Source organism: Mesoplodon mirus (assembly GCF_964341445.2).
Source record: "Mesoplodon mirus genome assembly, chromosome: 1".
Classification (NCBI taxonomy): Eukaryota; Metazoa; Chordata; class Mammalia; order Artiodactyla; family Ziphiidae; genus Mesoplodon; species Mesoplodon mirus.
In genome coordinates this window covers 70,253,055-70,272,843 of record NC_138976.1, presented here as the reverse complement: position 1 = coordinate 70,272,843, position 19,789 = coordinate 70,253,055, and the positions used below count along the sequence as shown (strand labels likewise).

At 43.2% G+C, this 19,789-nt stretch overlaps 1 protein-coding gene across 4 annotated transcripts in view; it reads right to left on the bottom strand.

The window, feature by feature from the left end:
* GLDC (glycine decarboxylase) overlaps positions 1-19,789 on the bottom strand; it is a 108,004-nt gene that overhangs the window by 13,689 nt on the left and 74,526 nt on the right. For 3 of the 4 annotated variants that reach the window (XM_082618118.1, XM_082618117.1, XM_082618120.1), the window contains 4 exons: positions 18,527-18,676; positions 10,292-10,404; positions 8,851-8,992; positions 6,331-6,442 (listed from right to left, as the gene is read on the bottom strand). In XM_082618118.1, the coding sequence (XP_082474244.1) occupies positions 6,331-6,442; positions 8,851-8,992; positions 10,292-10,404; positions 18,527-18,676 (517 nt within the window). The remainder of the gene's footprint in view (positions 1-6,330; positions 6,443-8,850; positions 8,993-10,291; positions 10,405-18,526; positions 18,677-19,789) is intronic. The other variant, XM_082618119.1, reaches the window with a different exon arrangement.

Sequence of the window (19,789 nt, the reverse complement as noted above, 5' to 3'; positions counted from 1 at the left end):
GAAATTGTATAAACTGATCAGTGCAAGTTTTAATTTTCAGTGAGTATGTGTTTCCTCTGGGTCTAACCATGACTATAGCTGAGAGTCTGAAAGGATAAGTTGAAGGAGCAAGGAAAGAAGAAGGGTCGGGGGGATGATAGAAGAGTAAAATAAAAGTGGCTTGGCTCTAGACAGTATGGTACCGGCACAACAACAGAAATATAGATCAGTGGTACAAGATAGAAAGCCCAGAGATAACCCACACACCTGTGGTCACCTAATCTATGAAAAAGGAGGCCAGAATATACAATGGAGCACAGACAGCCTTTTCAATAAGTGGTGCTGGGAAAACTGGACAGCTACATGTAAGAGAATGAAATTAGAACACTCCCTAACAGCATACACAAAAATAAACTCAAAATGGAGTAAAGACCTAAATGTAAGGCCAGACACTATAAAACGCTTAGAGGAAAACATAGGCAAAACACTCTCTGACATAAATTACAGCAAGATCTTTTTTGACCCACCTCCTAGAGAAATGGAAATAAAAACAAAAATAAACAAGTGGGACCTCATGAAACTTAAAAGCTTTTGCACAGCCAAGGAAACCATAAACAAGACGAAAAGACAACCCTCAGAATGGGAGAAAATATTTGCAAATGAAGCAACTGACAAAGGATTAATCTCCAAAACATACAAACAGCTCATGCAGCTCAATATCAAAAAAAACAACCCAATCAAAAAATGGGCAGAAGACCTAAATAGACATTTCTCCAAAGAAAATATACAGATGGTCAACAAACATTTGAAAAGATGCTCAACATCACTAATTATTAGAGAAATGCAAGTCAAAACTACAGTGAGGTATCACCTCACACCAGTCAAAATGGCCATCATCCACAAACAATAAATGCTGGAGAGGGTGTGGAGAAAAGGGAACCCTCGTGCATTGTTGGTGGGAATGTAAATTGATACAGCCACTATGGAGAACAGTATGGAGGTTCCTTAAAAACTAAAAATAGAACTATCAGGGCTTCCCTGGTGGCGCAGTGGTTGAGAGTCCGCCTGCCAATGCAGGGGACACAGGTTCGTGCCCCGGTCCGGGAAGATCCCACATGCTGCGGAGCAGCTGGGCCCGTGAGCCATGGCCGCTGAGCCTGCACGTCCGGAGCCTGTGCTCTGCAACGGGAGAGGCCGCAACAGTGGGAGGCCCGCGTACCACCAAAAAAAAAAAAAAAAAAAAATAGAACTATCATCTAGCAATTCCACTCTTGAGTATATATCTGGAAAAGATTAAAAACTAATTCAAAAAGATATATGTACCCCAATGTTCACTGCAGCACTATTTACAACAGCCAGGACATGGAAGCAACCTAAATGTCCATCAACAGATGCATGGATAAAGATGTGGTACATATATACAATGGAATATTACTCAGCCATAAAAAGGAACGAAATTGGGTCATTTGTAGAGACATGGACGGACCTAGAGACTGTCATACAGAGTGAAGTAAGTCAGATATCATATATTAACACATATATGTGGAATATGAAAAAAACTGGTATAGACAATCTTATTTACAAAGCAGAAACAGAGACACAGACATAGAGAACAAACGTATGGATACTATGGGGTAAGGGGTGGGTGGGATGAATTGGGAGATTGGAATTGACATATATACACTACTAAGTGTAAAACAGATAACTAACTAATAACATTGTATAGCACAGGGAACTGTATGCTCTGTGGTGACCTAAATGGGAAGGAAATCCAAGAAAGAGGGGATATATATATATATACATATTGCTGATTCACTTTGCTGTACAGAAGAAACTAACACAGATTTGTAAAGCAACTATACCCCAATTAAAAAAAAAAAAAAGAAAGAAAGAAAGTGCCTTGGCTCTAAGCTTGGAACATCCCCCCTCCCAACCCTTCATGTGTTAATTATCTTACAAGGCTGAAGATGACATGGGAAAGTGCTACAGAAAGATAAGGCTTCCCAAAACCCTCCTTGAGAGCAGGCACTTAAAACTTCTTATCCTGCATCCTCAGAGTGAGTGCCCAGAAATAAATGGAACTCACTAGCTAATTAGAAAGCTTGGGTGGGCAATCAACGCTTGGTCAAGCTTTTCATTTGCAACCCAGGGACCACAACTAACAGCATCAAGACTCCTGTTTCCCTGGGAATGAGGTCAAGTAGGTGGGCCACCCCCCCTAGCCTCAGGAGGTCACTTCCCAGCCAGGGATGTGAGGGTCCAGCCTCTAAGGCCCATGTCCACCTGCCCATAAAGGCCACCGGGAAACCTCTTCAGGGACAGGAATTTCCAGGCAGAGTTAGGTTTGCCTAAGGTCAAAAAGAGATAAGCATTTAAGAAATTAAAACATAAATAAAACACTGGGCTACTAACAAAATGGCCTATCCACTGATGGGAACTCTACTTGGGTCAAACAGTGAGCCTAGCCTCCCACAAGAGCAGACACCTGTGAATTTTTTCAGTTCCTCCTTTAAAAATGCCTCACCCTACCTGAGGTAATTTCTTTCCTTATCCTAGCAGAATAAATACTACTGCTGCTTCCCCATCCCAATTCTTCGCTATCACTTCCTTGTTTCACAAAACACTAAGCCTCAACAAGTTTCGCTGGTATTTTCAAATCTCTCAAAGAAATGGTTCATAAAGGGAAGGCTGGAGTTCATTAAAATTATTGCCTCACAGTCGTCCATGATTCCAGTCTTATTTAGAGCTGGTAAATATGATTAAGATGAGTAACGTCTTCTAATATTGCCATTAGACATTTTGGAATACAATGTGTTTATTAAGAACATTTCTATTTTGGGCTCTCAGGAGGTATGGCAATCATTCTTTTTTAGGCCCTAGAATACTAAGCCTCCGATTGTATAATGAATGTGTTTACCAGACCAAACACGAGACAATTTTTGGTTTCGTGAACTTTGGGATTGGGTAAGAAAGTCTGTAATCATCAATCTCTTTCTGCTTGGGATGAGAAATACAATTCATTATTTAATTCTTGGATAAAATGTCAAAACAAATGGAAATTTCATCCATCTTTGTGTTGCAAATCTCCTGGGACAGTCTCTGCCCGAACCAGTCACGTGATGCCAAGCACACGACAGGCACCTGAGCAACAGGTGCTCATTCACTTTCCCCTCCTGGAGTGCCATGCATCCCCATGCGGTCCACACCACATTTGTTCTCGCTCTAAAGAACTCAGGCTTGCATCGCACAACTCTGTGAGCACACTAAAAACCACTGAAATTCAGTGGGTGATGTGTATGGTATGTGAATCCTATCTCAATGAAGTTGTTAAATAAACTTAATCCTAAGGAAGTATTAAATAAAAAATAACAATTAGAAGAAAAAAACCCTAAACCTTGTAAATTAAAGCAAAAAGATTATTTTCACCCATCAAATTGGCAAAGACATTTTGGGTTTGGTTTGTGTTGCTTTCCCAGCCTGGCACTTGGTGCTCACTGGGCCCCAGTGCGATGGTCACTCTTATGCTGTTAGAATGAAATCAATTGCTATTGTCTCTGAGGGGAAACAAGGCCATACATTTCAAGAGCTTAAAATGCATTCAGATCCTCTGAGATAACTTCTCTTCTACAGAAATAGTCAAGGACATTAAAAAAAAATCTAGGTAAAAGATGTTCATTGCAGCATTGTTACAAATGCAAATAACATGGTGGGCAGGAGGTGTGGGGGGGACCCCTACAATTACTTAAATCATGGTATATATGATAGAATCGATGTAGCAACTTTCAAAGCACCTTTAATGACTAGAAAATAATCGCAATATAAAATAAAGTTAAAAAACAGGATACACACTGTGTTTATAATATGATCTCAATTGTCTAAAAGTAAGGTGGGAAGGAATACAGCAAAATATTCAGTGGTAATGTCTGTTTGATGGAACCATGGATCATTTACATTTTCTTCCTCAAACTTTTTTATTGTTCAAATTTTCTATATTGAGCATATGTACATGACTTATATAATCAGACAAAACCAATACTGATGCTAATCCTGAAGGCCAATACATAAGCAGGATGCATCTCACAGCACAGGAGCTATATTTGAATTAATTAGTAGCTCTTGTAGCTTCTTTCATACCCAACACAAGCATTTCATTGTGTTGCTTAGAGACATATTACCCACAACTTTTCTTTCCTACTCTCTGGGGAGCATTGTTAACCAGAGCTCCCGATTATTTAGTTCTTTTCTATTTTCAAACTCCAGAACCACCCTTTTGGATACATATTTACAAAGCAAGATCAGCCTTTAAATTAAAGATCACAGGTGGAGATGCACACTTCCCTGGGCTGGAGACACTAAGAGCCAAAGCGTGGCCTCATACCCGTGGCCCTGGGTCTGGGCGCTGGTTACTGACGGCTCTCTGCTCTCTCTGCCCCAAGTTCAAGACCTGTGGCCCACTGGTCTCGGATTCCGTGCCCACAGCCCCTGCGCCGCCTGTCCACCTGCCTCTTAGCGCCACCCTCCCATCACCTCCAGGGTGACTTGACTCCCCCTCCTATTATTCCCTCTATTGTAGCTTCACTCTCCCCTCTTCACAGCCTTTTCCCTGGCAGCTTAAAATCATCTTGTTCTCTTATTTAAAAACAAACAAAGCTGGGCTTCCCTGGTGGCACAGTGGTTGAGAGTCCACCTGCCGATGCAGGGGACACGGGTTCATGCCCCGGTCCGGGAAGATCCCACATGCCGCGAAGCGGCTGGGCCCGTGAGCCATGGCTGCTGAGCCTGCACGTCTGGAGCCTGTGCTCCGCAACGGGAGAGGCCACAACAGTGAGAGGCCCGCGTACAGCAAAAAAAAAAAAAAAAAAAAGCTGCATCCTATTGAAGCAGCTCCTGTCCCCCTTCACCACCAAACCCCCCAAACCATGAAAGCTTCTCCCTTCTCCCAACCTCAGCCTACTTCTCAGCCCATTTCCATCTAGCATCTACCGCACTGTTGGGCCCTAACTGCTTTCGAAGGTGACCAAAGGCTTCCTAATTGTGAAAGGCAATGGTGCTTTTTAAGACTCATAAGACCTGAGTCTTTTTAAGCCACCTGCTCTTCAGCCTGTCCCTCCATGTCACGTAAGACCACCCACACGTGCTGACTGTGCGTGTTGTGCTGACACGATGCCAGGGACCGAGGCAGCCACAGCCTCCGCCGGGCAGGAGCTCAAGGTCTGCAGGAGACAGCCAGATGATAAACGGAGTGGGAGAAGCCTCCGCGGAGGAAGGAGCCGAGAGGAGCAGTTCTCGCCACCGGGAAAGGAAAGGGCAGCCTCAGGGAGGAGGTGGGGCCAGAGCAGAGGCAGGAAGGACAGGCGCCATGACATATGCTGGGGGTTGGGAAGGGGGGCATCTAAAGCTGCCTCGGCACAGAGGCCCCCTCACCAGATGCCACTTTTCCTGCACCCACTCCATGTAGCCATCTGCTTCAGGGGTTTTGCTCTGGCTTCTCAACACTGTTTCCTTGGGTCCCACCATTTCCAAGAGCCTGCTTTCAGATTCTGTGCCCAGAGCCACATCTCTGCAAGTCTACCTGCTCCAGCCTCTCCCATCACTTCCAGGGAGAGCTTGTTCCTCCATCTCTTACTCCAAGAGGGAGGCTTACCTAACATTTCTTCACTCTCAACTAATTAGTAACTAACTCCCCTGATTCTACTTCTAACAGCATGTGCATCTCCTCCCACTGTCTTACTGATATTAACATCCTCTTAATCCTGTCATTACCCTGCTCAACAACCCTTCTGGCCCAGCTGTAGAGTCCAGAACCTTCCAAGGCCTTCCAAGCCCCATGCTACCTCTCCAGCCTCATCCTCATCTGCTCCCTTTCCTCCTATTCCATCCCTCAACCCACCCGACACTCCCGCCACCCAGACAGCTCCTTTCTCTCCGGCTTGCTCCTGTATCTCTGTTTACTGGGGTTCTGCTACTCTTCCTTTCAGGCTTATCTCAAACGGCTCCTCCCAGAAGGTTCTCCCAACTATTCTGCCCTGCCTCTGCCCAGTCTGAATTACTCCACTCATTCCCATGGAACTGGAGGAGGTAATGAGTGCCTGGTATTTATGTATACATCTCTCAGTGGTGTGGGCTCCGTGTTGGCCTGCGCTTTAGACACTAAGTGCATGGCAGAGCCTCGCAAGTAGTGATATCCTGTTTACTAAACTGAAGTGCTTTCCAGTAACTCTAGGCTTTTCTCTGGTCTGTGCTAAGAAACAGAAGTTCCCCACCCTCTTCTGAAAGCCTCATCCACTAGGTCCAACTTGGTTTGGCCAAGGAAGAAAACCAAGGTGAATACAGACTAAAGTTCATACTTGCCTCTTGCACCCCGGAAAAGGACTCTGTAGTGTTTTTCTAATCTCTTGGCCATGTAGTTGGCATTTAATATAGCAATTTCTGTGGCCTGTTTAAGGCCCTTGCCTCCCATCATCTGCAACAGAGGAAAAAAGAGCCATCAACCACGGAACAGGGAAACCCAATGGACACTAACCAAAGGTATCCCCAGATAAATCCCACTCACAAAGGAAGTCAGCCTACCATCACTCTCTGGATTGCAGATGAGTGAAATATCCTAACAAGAATATCTGTCAATCCTCTCTAAGCCTGAAATAATTTTTGGTTTCCTCCTTTGAACAGTAATTTTATGCTTCTTATTGTAGTTACAAAGCTTAGAACAGGGCAAAACTAACTGCTGACTATTGTGTTATCTACCAAAGAAAAAGAATTGTTTTTAGGTTACGTGCATTTGGGGGAGGTTTTGTTTGGTTGTTCATTGTGAATTTGAGATGCCTTGATAATTGCCAGGAATCTCATGGGATCTTGGCCAAAATCCCCACTGAATCCATTTTGTATGGTTTGTCTTCCAATTGTCCACATTTGAGGCCTTTATGTTTAACAACTGCCAGGTTCAATCTTATTCTTTTCTGGTGGTTCATAAGTCCCTGTGATTAGATGGGGTGAATGCCATTAGCAGCAAAGAGCTTAAAACCAGGACTGCACCAATTTTTACTCACTACTTTCTTCCCAGAACACCTCATATGATGGAGGCTTGATGTGTATTAAGACATAACTAACGTAAAGCAAATGAGAAAGCACCAAGTAAAAGAGCAGGGACACCAAAGTCCAAAGTAAGGAGAGGACACATTTTGGTCAAAGAAGGGTTCCTAGAGTAAGAGTTAGAACTTGAGTGGAAACTTGAAGATGGGTAGAATGTGGATAGACAAAGAGAAAGGGGACGACACTCCAAGTGAGAAGAACGGCAGAAACAAAGGTAGGGAATGGAAGGCACATGGCTGCAGCTTGGGAGGTGCTGTAGAGCCAGGTAGGCTGTGACTACCTCTCACAAGCCTCAAACCCTTGCTGGGAAGGACCTGGACTTGGTTCAGCCAGCCACTGCCTCTCGGCCTGTGCATCAGAGTCTCTGAGCAGCTTGATGGCCCAAGTCCTAACCTGCATATGCTGAATTTGATTCTCTCTGGGATGGGCCCTAGGCAAGTGCATTTTGGAAGAATCCCCTAAAGATTTTGTGCAGGCTAGGCTAGGGAGATCCAGTGGTAGAGGCAAAGGGAAGCGAGGAGAGGATGGAGAGCCCTGGTGGGAATCTAGCAGTCCTGTAGGGAGTCTCCAAGAGGGACTGCAGCAGGGAGAGAAGATAATTCTAGAGTCCAGGTGATAAGTAACAACAGCCTGAAATAAAGGAAGGGCCCTAGGTCAGAGGCGTGGCTTAAACCCTACTTTATTTATTTCATTTTTAAACTGAGGCTCTGTCTGGTGTTCCTGGCATATGGCCAAACCAGCCTTGGGGCATTTATTTTCTATACGTGATTCATCTCCAGCCCAAATAACGTTCCATAACAAACAACTCAGGTTTGTAGAGACCAAAAGGAAGCTGTAAATTAGATTCTGTTTGCAAAGAAGCAGACCTTTATTATGATTGTTTTTGTTTTTACTGCTTGCAAACTAACTGGAGTATCATTTCAAAAAGCAGGTTTTAGTCTCTGGGGTACAGAAGTGTTGCTCCAGCTTCCCAGAAAGTTTTCATTAAGAATCATAAATGCGACACTGTTCAAGAATAACAACCAGCCCAAAGAGTCATCTGGTGTGATTTGCATAGCTGAGTTAGGGGTGTATTTCACCAGAATCCTCCCTTCCTCTAAGGAGGGGAGCCAGTTGGGGAAGGCTGCTCTAATTAGCGGCTGAAGAAGTGCTCCTATCCAATGCACGGTCTTCTCAGCCCAGGAGGTAGGCAGGACAGTTTGAACAAGAGCTGGATAAAATAAACTCTGGCCATAGTGTTTCTTGGAAAAACACAAAGGAAGGAAGCCTGTTCTCTGACAAAGTCTAATTACCCCCGAGAGTATAGTTCCACAGGCCCTAAAGGGCAAAGAGCTTTGGGAAACCACCACATAAGCAAATTTCTGCTATTTTCATCTTATCCTCCAGGCTCCCAAGAAATATAAAGCGAAATGAGATGTAGTCCTAAAATTTATCCCAGGATCTCAACCAAGTGTAATAATTAGTATGTGCACTGTTTTTCACTTGCGAGGGGCCATACAAATCCTACAGGAAACCAAATGACGTGGCCAGAACATCCATATGACTCATGGTACTTAACTCTGTCTGGAAAAATATATCTGGCATGTCAGTTCCTCTGGTGTTAAACCCACTATGAGAACCCAAAGGAAAACAGCCTGATGAAGAAGAGACAAAATGAGTTTTAGCTGATCCCTTTAAGAAGGTTTCTTCCACTCAAGCCAGCAATTTTCAAGTCTGCAGTCTCAGTTCCCCACCCACACATCACATCCCCCCACCCCTCTAACACACATCCATAGGCCTCACCTTAATATAAGCCCATGAAATGGGCAAGATGGAACTGGAGCCCCAAGGGGCCGCGCTGATGGTACCCAAAGGCCGGGCATCTTCGCTTGGCTTTACTGAAATGATGGGATGGTCAGGCAGAAAAGGGACAAGATGCTTCTTCCTGTATTGTTTTTTTTAATACAAATTTAGAAGCTGTAACAAGATCCAGTCTAACCAAACAGGCAGGTGCTGGGCCCTCTCAGGAAGCTCTATTCCTAGCAGAGGAACTCTGACATGGGAGGGACCCGGCACCTGCTAAGGGGCAGATGTTCAGGAAGTGTTCCTTCCTTCCTCCTCTGCTGGAGGCATGGCTCAGCAGCCATCAGCATCCCAGCAGCTCACCCAAGAACCGTGGCGGCAAATCTGGCAGAGACAAACAGCCTGGAATAGTATGCAGGGCCATGGGCTCACAAGAATGTGGTGACATCCCAGCCCTACACACCCTCTCCCTCTCAGCCCCGGCTCCCACACTCTTTCCCAAGGCATCTAAGGGATATAGAAGGATGCTGCTGAGAAGAAGCCCCATGGGGTAACACATCAGAGGCCAGCATGTGAACGTCAGCCACCCTGCCTCCCCCACAGCTGAGGCACTGGGCCTCCTTCACTTACTATAAATAATAGTAATCAAAAAGGAAAGAAGAAGAAAGCAAGGGGGCCAGGCTCGCAGCATTCCTGAAGACTGACCCCTGCGGCACAGTTTTGGAAAAATGAAGATGCTCAGGAAATGGCTGCTCAGCATCATTTTCATGAGATGATTTGGCTTCACAGTGTAAAGTTATCAACTGCTACAAGATACTGCTTTAGTCTTATTCTGACTTCATCCAATTATTTCTAGTAATAACGTCTGTTTCCTTCTTACTTATCTCAGATGTAATAAGAATTCAGGCTGCAAAGTGTTCAACATCTTACACCCAATTCACTTTCTTTTTGGGGGGGGCATTTAAGTTCTACTCTCTTAGCAAATTTCAATTATACAATAGTGTTATCAACTATGGTCACCATGTTATATGTTAGATCCTCAGATGTAACCATCAGCTGATTTTAAAAAGAAATAAAGAAAAGCTGCTTAGAAGTCTAAATTAAAGTCTGAGAGGCACTTCTAGGTGCTAATATGCCAGTTCTCAGCCATAATGCTCAGTAAAGGTCCCTATTCATTACTCTGTTAATAATCCTGCTTTGTCTATGCGTGACTGGGAGCTGAGTGAGGTCACACACTGTGGTTAATAAAATCTAAGTATGTTTCTCCTTAGACAAACCCTAAAAGCGCCCCTTTCACTGCTCCTCACCCAGCCCTTATAGGCACGCCACACGTGAAGGTATCCTGACACTTGAAGACCTCGATGAGAAGAACAGAGAGTTTGAGACCAATCTTTGATTCTCAGTCTTCAAAGCCATCCTGAAACCAGGGCCCAGAACTCACACTCCGATGGGCCCCATGCCAGGGCCACCTCCGCCATGGGGAATGCAGAAGGTCTTGTGAAGATTTAGGTGTGAGACATCAGACCCAACGTCTCCAGGACGACAGATTCCCACCTACCACAAAGGGAAAGAGCCAAAAGCAAAAGTCAAGAGCTCGAAGGTGTGTTCTGGAGAGGCGGCCATGCTGTTCCCCGAGAGGAAAGGCAGATGGAGCTGTTCACAGAAACATACTTAATACTACAACCAGGCCGCCCCCACCAGCAGCCTTCACCCTCCATGTGCCCGTGGCCTTTAAACTGCCGGTTCCTCGGCTGGGGACAGGGGCGCTGAGTTTCCTGTTGGGAGGTAAAGTGGCCCCCCTTTACCTCCCAAATGCTGCAAGGAGGCAGGCCTCTGGGCACTAGGTACCCCACCCTCGCCCTACACATGATGGTGCAAGGCCTTCCCAAGGCCAAGGAGGCGGAGCACTTTCCCCAAGAACGCAGTGCCTGTCTCTTCTCCCTCCACAGATGAGAGAATTGAGACAAGGAAATTATATGCCCTACTCGATATAAATACAACTGGATATAAACTTCAGGAGGCCAAAGTATATCATCTCCCTCGTTCACTCCTGTATCTTGAACATCTAATACTGTGCCAGGCATATGATTGCTCTGGCAGTCCTGCGCCAGCCTCCCGGGCTTCCTCCCAGCACAGCCTGTGAGCAACAGCCCTTCCCTCCCACCTGACTGGGCCTCTGGGGCGAGGAGGTACTGCACAAAAGGAAATCTGAGGCACAGAGAAGTTAACTGCCTGGTCCAAGATCACAGAACTAAGCCGTGAGACTTGAGTTGGTGTCCTTCATGCATCACATCTTCCCATCATTTAAGAAGCCACTGAGATACTTGCATATTTAGCTGTCTCCTACCTGCGGTGTGGCTGACAAGGTCTCGGTGCTCTGGCCTGGTATCAGGCCTGAGCCTCTGAGGTGGGAAAGCCAAGTTCAGGACATTGGTCCACCAGAGACCTCCCAGCCCACGTAATATCAATCAGCAACAGCTCTCCCAGAGATCTCCATCTCAGTGCTAAGACCCAGCTCCACCCAACAGCCAGCAAGCTCCAGTGCTGGATGCCCATGCCAATGAACTAGCAAGACAGGAACACAAGCCACCCATTAGCAGAGACGCTGCCTAAAATCATACTAAGTTCACAGACACCCCAAGACACATCACCGGACGTGGCCCTGCCCACCAGAAAGACAAGATCCAGCCTCATCAACCAGAACACAGGCACCAATCCCCTCCACCAGGAAGCCTACACAAGCCACTGAACCAACCTCACCCACTGGGGGCAGACACCAAAAACAATGGGAACTATGAACCTGCAGCCTGCAAAAAGGAGACCCCCAAACAGAGCAAGTTAAACAAGATGAGAAGACAGAGAAACACACAGCAGATGAAGGAGCAAGGTAAAAACTCACCAGACCAAACAAGTGAAGAGGAAATAGGCAGTCTACCTGAAAAAGAATTCAGAGTAATGATAGTAAAGGTGATCCAGAATCTTGGAAATAGAATGGAGAAAATACAAGAAACGTTTAACAAGGACCCAGAAGAACTAAAGAGCAAACAAACAATGATGAACAACACAATAAATGAAATTTAAAATTCTCTAGAAGGGATCAATAGCAGAATAACTGAGGCAGAAGAACGGATAAGTGACCTGGAAGATAAAATAGTGGAAATAACTACTGCAGAGCAGAATAAAGAAAAAAGAATGAAAAGAATTGACGACAGTCTCAGAGTCCTCTGGGACAACATTAAATGCACCAACATTCGAATGATAGGGGTCCCAGAAGAAGAGAAAAAGAAAGGGACTGAGAAAATAACTGAAGAGATTATAGTTGAAAACTTCCCGAACATGGGAAAGGAAATAGTCAATCAAGGCCAGGAAGCACAGAGAGTCCCATACAGGAAAAATCCAAGGAGAAACACGCCAAGACACATATTAATCAAACTAACAAAAATTAAATACAAAGAAAAAAACATTACAAGCAGCAAGGGAAAATCAACAAAAAACATACAAGGGAATCCCCATAAGGTTAAGAGCTGATCTTTCAGCAGAAATCTGCAAGCCAGAAGGGAGTGGCAGGACATATTTAAAGTGATGAAAGGGAAAAACCTACAACCAAGATTACTCTACCTAGCAAGGATCTCATTCAGATTCGACGGAGAAATTAAAACTTTTACAGACAAGTAAAAGCTAAGAGAATACAGCACCACCAAACCAGCTTTACAACAAATGCTAAAGGAACTTCTCTAGGCAGAAAACACAAGAGAAGGAAAAGCCCTGCAATAACAAGCCCAAAACAATTAAGAAAATGGTAATAGGAACATACACATCGGTAATTACCTTAAATGTAAATGGTTTAATGCTCCAACCAAAAGACACACACCAGCTGAATGGATACAAAAACAAGACCTTTATATATGCTGTCTACAAGAGATCCACTTCAGACCTAGGGACACATACAGACTGAAAGTGAGGGGATGGAAGAAGATATTCCACGCAAATGGGAATCAAAAGAAAGCTGGAGTAGCAATTCCCATATCAGACAAAATAGACTTTAAAATAAAGACTATTACAAGAGACAAAGAAGGACACTACAGAATGATCAAGGGATCAATCCAAGAGAAGATATAACAATTATAAATATGTATGCACCCAACATAGGAGCACCTCAATACGTAAGGCAAATGCTAACAGCCATAAAAGGGAAAATCAACAGTAACACAGTAATAGCAGGGGACTTTAACACCCCACTTTCACCAATAGACAGATCATCCAAAATGAAAATAAATAAGGAAACATAAGCTTTAAATGACACATTAAACAAAATGGACTTAATTGATATTTATAGGACATTCCATCCAAAAACAACAGAATATACTTTCTTCTCAAGTGCTCATGGAACACTCTCCAGGATAGATCATACCTTGGGTCACAAATCAAGCCTTGGTAAATTTAAGAAAATTGAAATTGTATCAAGTATCTTTTCTGACCACAGTGCTATGAGACTAGGTATCAGTTACAGGAAAAAAACTATAAAAAATACAAACACATGTAAGCTAAACAATATGCTACTAAATAACCAAGAGATTACTGAAGAAATCAAAGAGGAAATCAAAAACTACCTAGAAACAAAAGACAATGAAAACACGATGACCCAAAACCTATGGGACGCAACAAAAGCAGTTCTAAGAGGGAAGTTTATAGCAATACAATCCTACCTCAAGAAACAAGAAAAATCTCAAATAAACAACCTAACCTTACACCTAAAGCAATTAAAGGAAGAAGAACCAAAAAAACCCAAAGTTAGCAAAAGCAAAGAAATCATAAAGAGCAGATCAGAAATAAATGAAAAAGAAATGAAGGACACAATAGCAAAGATCAATAAAACTAAAAGCTGGTACTTTGAGAAGATAAACAAAATTGATAAACCATTAGCCAGACACATCAAGAAAAACAGGGAGAAGACTCAAATCAATAGAATTAGAAATGAAAAAGGAGAAGTAACAGCTGACACTGCAGAAATACAAAGGATCATAAGAGATTACTACAAGCAACTATATGCCAATAAAATGGAGAACCTGGAAGAAATGGACAAATTCTTAGAAAAGCACAACCTTCTGAGACTGAACCGAGAAGAAATAGAAAATATGAACAGACCAATCACAAGCACTGAAATTGAAACTGTGATTAAAAATCTTCCAACAAACAAAAGCCCAGGACCAGATGGCTTCACAGGCAAATTCTATCAAACATTTAGAGAAGAGCTAACACCTATCCTTCTCAAACTCTTCCAAAATATAGCAGAGGGAGGAACACTCCCAAACTCATTCAACAAGGCTACCATCACCCTGATACCAAAACCAGACAAAGATGCCACAAAAAAGGAAAACTACAGGCCAATATCACTGATGAACATAGATGCAAAAATCCTCAACAAAATACTAGCAAACAGAATCCAACAGCACATTAAAAGGATCATACACCATGATCAAGTGGGGTTTATCCCAGGAATGCAAAGATTCTTCAATATATGCAATCAATCAATGTGATACACCATATTAACAAACTGAAGGAGAAAAACCATATGATCATCTCAATAGATGCAGAGAAAGCTTTCCAAAAAGTCAACACCCATTTATGATAAAAACCCTCCAGAAAGTAGGCATAGAGGGAACCTACCTCAACATAATAAAGGCCATATATGACAAATCCACAGACAACATCGTTCTCAATGGTGAAAAACTGAAAACATTTCCTCTAAGATCAGGAACAAGACAAGTTTGCCCACTCTCATTGCTATTATTCAACACAGTTTTGGAAGTTTTAGCCACAGCAATCAGAGAAGAAAAAGAAATAAAAGGAATACAAATTGGAAAAGGAAAACTGTCACTGTTTGCAGAGACATAGAGAATCCTAAAGATGCTACCAGAAAACTACAAGAGCTAATCAATGAATTTGGTAAAGCAGCAAAATACAAAATTAATGCACAGAAATCTCTTGCATTCCTATACACTAATGATGAAAAATCTGAAAGAGAAATTAAGGAAACACTCCCATTTACCACTGCAACAAAAACAATAAAATACCTAGGAATAAACCTACCTAAAGAGACAAAAGACCTGTATGCAGAAAATTATAAGACACTGATGAAAAAAATTAAAGACATACAAAGAGATGGAGAGATACATCATGTTCTTGATTGGAAGAATCAACATTGTGAAAATGACTCTACTACCCAAAGCAATCTACAGATTCAGTGTAATCCCTATCAAACTACCAATGGCATTTTTCACAGAACTAGAACAAAAAATTTCACAATTTGTATGGAAACACAAAAGACCCCGAAGAGCCAAAGCAATCTTGAGAAGGAAAAACGGGGCTGGAGGAATCAGGCTCCCTGACTTCAGACTATACTACAAAGCTACAGTAATCAAGACAGTATGGTACTGGCACAAAAACAGAAATATAGATCAATGGAACAGGATAGAAAGCCCAGAGATAAACCCACACACATATGATCACCTTATCTTTGATAAAGGAGGCAAGAATATACAATGGAGAAAAGACAGTGTCTTCAATAAGTGGTGCTGGGAAAACTGGACAGCTACATGTAAAAGAATGAAATTAGAACACGCCCTAACACTGTATACAAAAATAAACTCCAAATGGATTAAAGACCTAAATTTAAGGCCAGACACTATAAAACTCTTAGGGGAAAACATAGGCAGAACACTCTGTGACATAAATCACAGCAAGATCCTTTTTGACCCACCTCCTAGTGAAATGGAAATAAAAACAAAAATAAACAAATGGGACCCAGTAAAACTTAAAAGCTTTTGCACAGCAAAGGAAAACATAAACAAGACGAAAAGACAGCCCTCAGAATGGGAGAAAATATTTGTAAACAAAGCAACGGACAAAGGATTAATCTCCAAAATATACAAGCAGCTCATGCAGCTCAATATCAAAAAAAACAAACAACCCAATCCAAAAATGGGCAGAAGACCTAAATAGACATTTTTCCAAAGAAGATATACAGATTGCCAACAAACACATGAAAGGATGCTCAACATCACTAACCATTAGAGAAATGCAAATCAAAACTACAATGAGGTATCACCTCACACCAGTCAGAATGGCCATCATCAAAAAATCTACAAACAATAAATGCTGGAGAGGGTGTAGAGAAAAGGGAACCCTCTTGCACTGTTGGTGGGAATGTAAATTGATACAGCCACTATGGAGAACAGTATGGAGGTTCCTTAAAAAACTAAAAATAGAACTACCATATGACCCAGCAATCCCACTACTGGGCATATACCCTGAGAAAACCATAATTCAAAAAGAGGCATGGGGCTTCCCTGGTGGCTCAGTGGTTGAGAGTCCACCTGCCGATGCAGGGGACATGGGTTCGTGCCCCGGTCCGGGAAGATCCCACATGCCATGGAGCGGCTGGGCCCGTGAGCCAAGGCCACTGAGCCTGCACGTCCGGAGCCTGTGTTCCACAACGGGAGAGGCCACAGCAGTGAGAGGCCCGCGTACCGCAAAAAAAAAAAAAAAAAAAAAGAAAGAAAGAGGCATGTACCACAACGTTCACTGCAGCACTATTTACAATAGCCAGGACATGGAAGCAACCTAACTGTCCATCAACAGATGAATGGATAAAGAAGATGTAGCACATATATACAATGGAATATTACTCAGCCATAAAAAGAAATGAAATTGAACTATTTGTAGTGAGGTGCATGGACCTAGAGTCTGTCATACAGTGTGGAGTAAGTCAGAAAGAGAAAAACAAATACCGTGTGCTAACACATTTATATGGAATCTTAAAAAAAAACAAAAAAAAAATGGTTCTGATGAACCTAGGGGCAGGACAGGAATAAGGACGCAGACGTAGAGAACAGACTTGAGGACATGGGGAGGGGGAAGGGTAAGCTGGGACAAAGTGAGAGAGTGGCATGGACATATATACATTTCCAAATGTAAAACAGATAGCTAGTGGGAAGCAGCTGCATAGCACAGGGAGATCAGCTTGGTACTTTGTGACCACCTAGAGGGGTGGGATGGGGAGGGTGGGAGGGAGACACAAGAGGGGGGTGGATATGGGGATATATGTATACATATAGCTGATTCACTTTTTTATACAGCAGAAACTAACACAACATTGTAAAGCAATTATACTCCAATAAAGATGTTAAAAAAAAAAATAATGCAACCAAAACCTGGCATCCCACAGGCAGCGTGGCTTGTGGTTTCTATGGAAACTGCAACTGACTTTTTAGCCTAATTTAGATTTTAAAATACAGATTTGAATATACAGTCAATTCCTAAGTATTCACCCCAAGAAGGAGAAGAGGAAGTACCCCTAGCGCAAGAAAAGATAGTACCTCCCTTCTACTGAAACAGGCAATTTCTAGCACCCCTGCTTTGGGTATCATGCACTTTACCAAAGGGCCCCTTAGGGCACGTGGCTATAAAGGGCTGGAAGGCTGTTGGAGAGAATACTGAGCCAAGGGAGAGAAAGGGAGGCTGACAGTTTTCCTGGACCATCCTGGTACCGGCCACAACATTCAACGGGTGTTCCTGCCACTTTGGCATTTGGACTAATTGTGAATGTGGTCAAAGATAAAGAATCCATTTATGCTATTGAAGCAATAGAATCCCTGGACTACTCAAAAGAAATGAGACAGGAGCAAAGAAAAGCAGAGAGTCTGAAATGGTTTAAAAAAATTTTTTTTAAAAAAGGGACTTCCCTGGTGGCGCAGTGGTTAAGAATCCAGCTGCCAATGCAGGGGATACGGGTTCCAGCCCTTGTCTGGGAAGATCCCACATGCCACGGAGCAACTAAGCCCATGCACTACAACTACTAAGCCTGCGCTCTAGAGCCCGCAAGCCACAACTACCGAGCCCACGTGCCACAACTACTGAAGCCCGTGCACCTAGAGCCCATGCTCTGCAACAAAGAGAAGCCACTGCAATGAGAAGCCCGTGCACAGCAACAAAGAGTAACCCCCGCTCGCCGCAACTAGAGAAAGCCAGCGCGCCACAACGAAGACCCAATGCAGCCCAAAATAAATAAATAAATAAATAAATAAATTTATTTTTTTTAAAAAAAGGAGAGGAGGAAGCTGAGAAGACACTTAAAAAGATGATAAGTCCCTGTCCTCCAGTCTCCCTAACGCATTTCCTCAAAGGTACACATCACACAGACCACCACCACACCCCCCAAGCCCTGCCAAGAAGTCAGGATCAGCCCTTCAGGGACAGAGCTATTCAGCTGTTTCACACTGATGAAGCTGAAGCTAGTCCAAGGCCATGGGAGATCAACAGCTACCAGTGGCCAAAACTTGGGTCTAAATTCCCTCAGGAAGGGAGTCAGGCGACCTCATTGCCTTTAGTACCCCCAGAGGGATAACACCCTGTGACAAGTTAAGGACATTCAGCTCACTCCCTGCTTCCCGTCAACCTTTTTACCTCCTCCTCAGCATCCCCCATGACCTCCTCAGGGTCTGTAATCTCAGTGAAATTGTGGTACATACTTTGTTTGATTTGGCAATATAGAAAGTCAGTCTCTGTTCTGAATTCAGTGTCATGTTTTAAGACAACTGGCAAGAAATAAAAGAAAATGAATTTTTATTTTTTTGTACTTAACCATTTTCTCAGGGAGCCCTCTCACACTGCCCACCTGAGCATTCATATTTGCTCCGTCCAGGTAGACCTGTCCTCCGTGTTTGTGGATCAGGTCACACACATCTCTGATGTTCTCTTCAAACACTCCATTGGTGGATGGGTATGTAATCATGATTGCTGCCAGGTTCTCCTTGTGTTTATCCACCTGAAAGATAAAAAAGGGCAGAGGGAGACAATGAGAGGGAATGTTTCTTTCTTAGCCAATCCCTCACTTTTTATTTTAAAGGATTAAGAAAGACAAAGACTTGTTCTTTTCATTTCTGGAACTGTCTCAATGTAGGAGGACGCTAATAGAAGATCCACAGCCATTACTCCCTTTGTAAATCATTCCAAAGAAATAACAAGATCCCTTCAGGATAGGTCTCCATCGTCAAAACCAAAAAACTGTTCAGAAGATTTTTGGGTATTTTGGGCTCAACTCTCTAATGTGGTTTTCCTTTGGTTCAAATCATCTCAATAATTATTTCAGATCTTTTTGGTTCCAGACAAGTTGATTCTCACAGTTAATCTCTCTCTGCTCATCTTGCCATATCCACCCTTATCCCCTTTCCCTCCCATTCTACTGAAATTAGAATTCCCACTAGGAGCGTTCTGCTGTGATTAAAAAAAAACTCCATCGTTTTTCCTTTTGACAGAAGGCAAGCATATATAAAAGGCATGTTCCTGTTTTTTTGACCAGCAAGTCAGTGAACAGGCTCATGTGGAAATGAAAAAAAAATGTTTTAAGGTCATATCTTATTTTGGAGAGACTTAATAATTATAACTACTGGCCCAGAATATTTATCAGTAAAAACTTTATGGAGCTATGGAAGCAAGAGGGTGGATGGGAGAGATGAGCAGCGTTGTGTGTTTTCATCTTCCCTTTGAGGTAGTTACATGAAGTTCTCAGTCTCCATACCTAATAACCCCGACAAAATCACATTGCTATTCAAGTGATTTCCTTCCCTCTTAAGATGCAGCCTCCAGTCCACCAGTGGAAAGCAGATACGGTTGCTAGGCAACCTCTTCCTGGAGGTTGGGAGGTTGGGAGTGGGGATTGGTGCTGCAAGAAGGAAGATGGAATATTGCCTGAAATTCAGCAGGTAACGGCTGGGGTCATCACAAGCATCTGCAAAATCTACATTTATGTTTTAATTCCCAACACAAAGATTGAGAATACCAGTGACTTCCAGTTTGACTGTTAATGGGGGAAGGAGGGGAAGGTTGGGCAGAAGGAGGCAGGTAGATCCTGCAAGGAGTATCCTTACTACCAGCATGA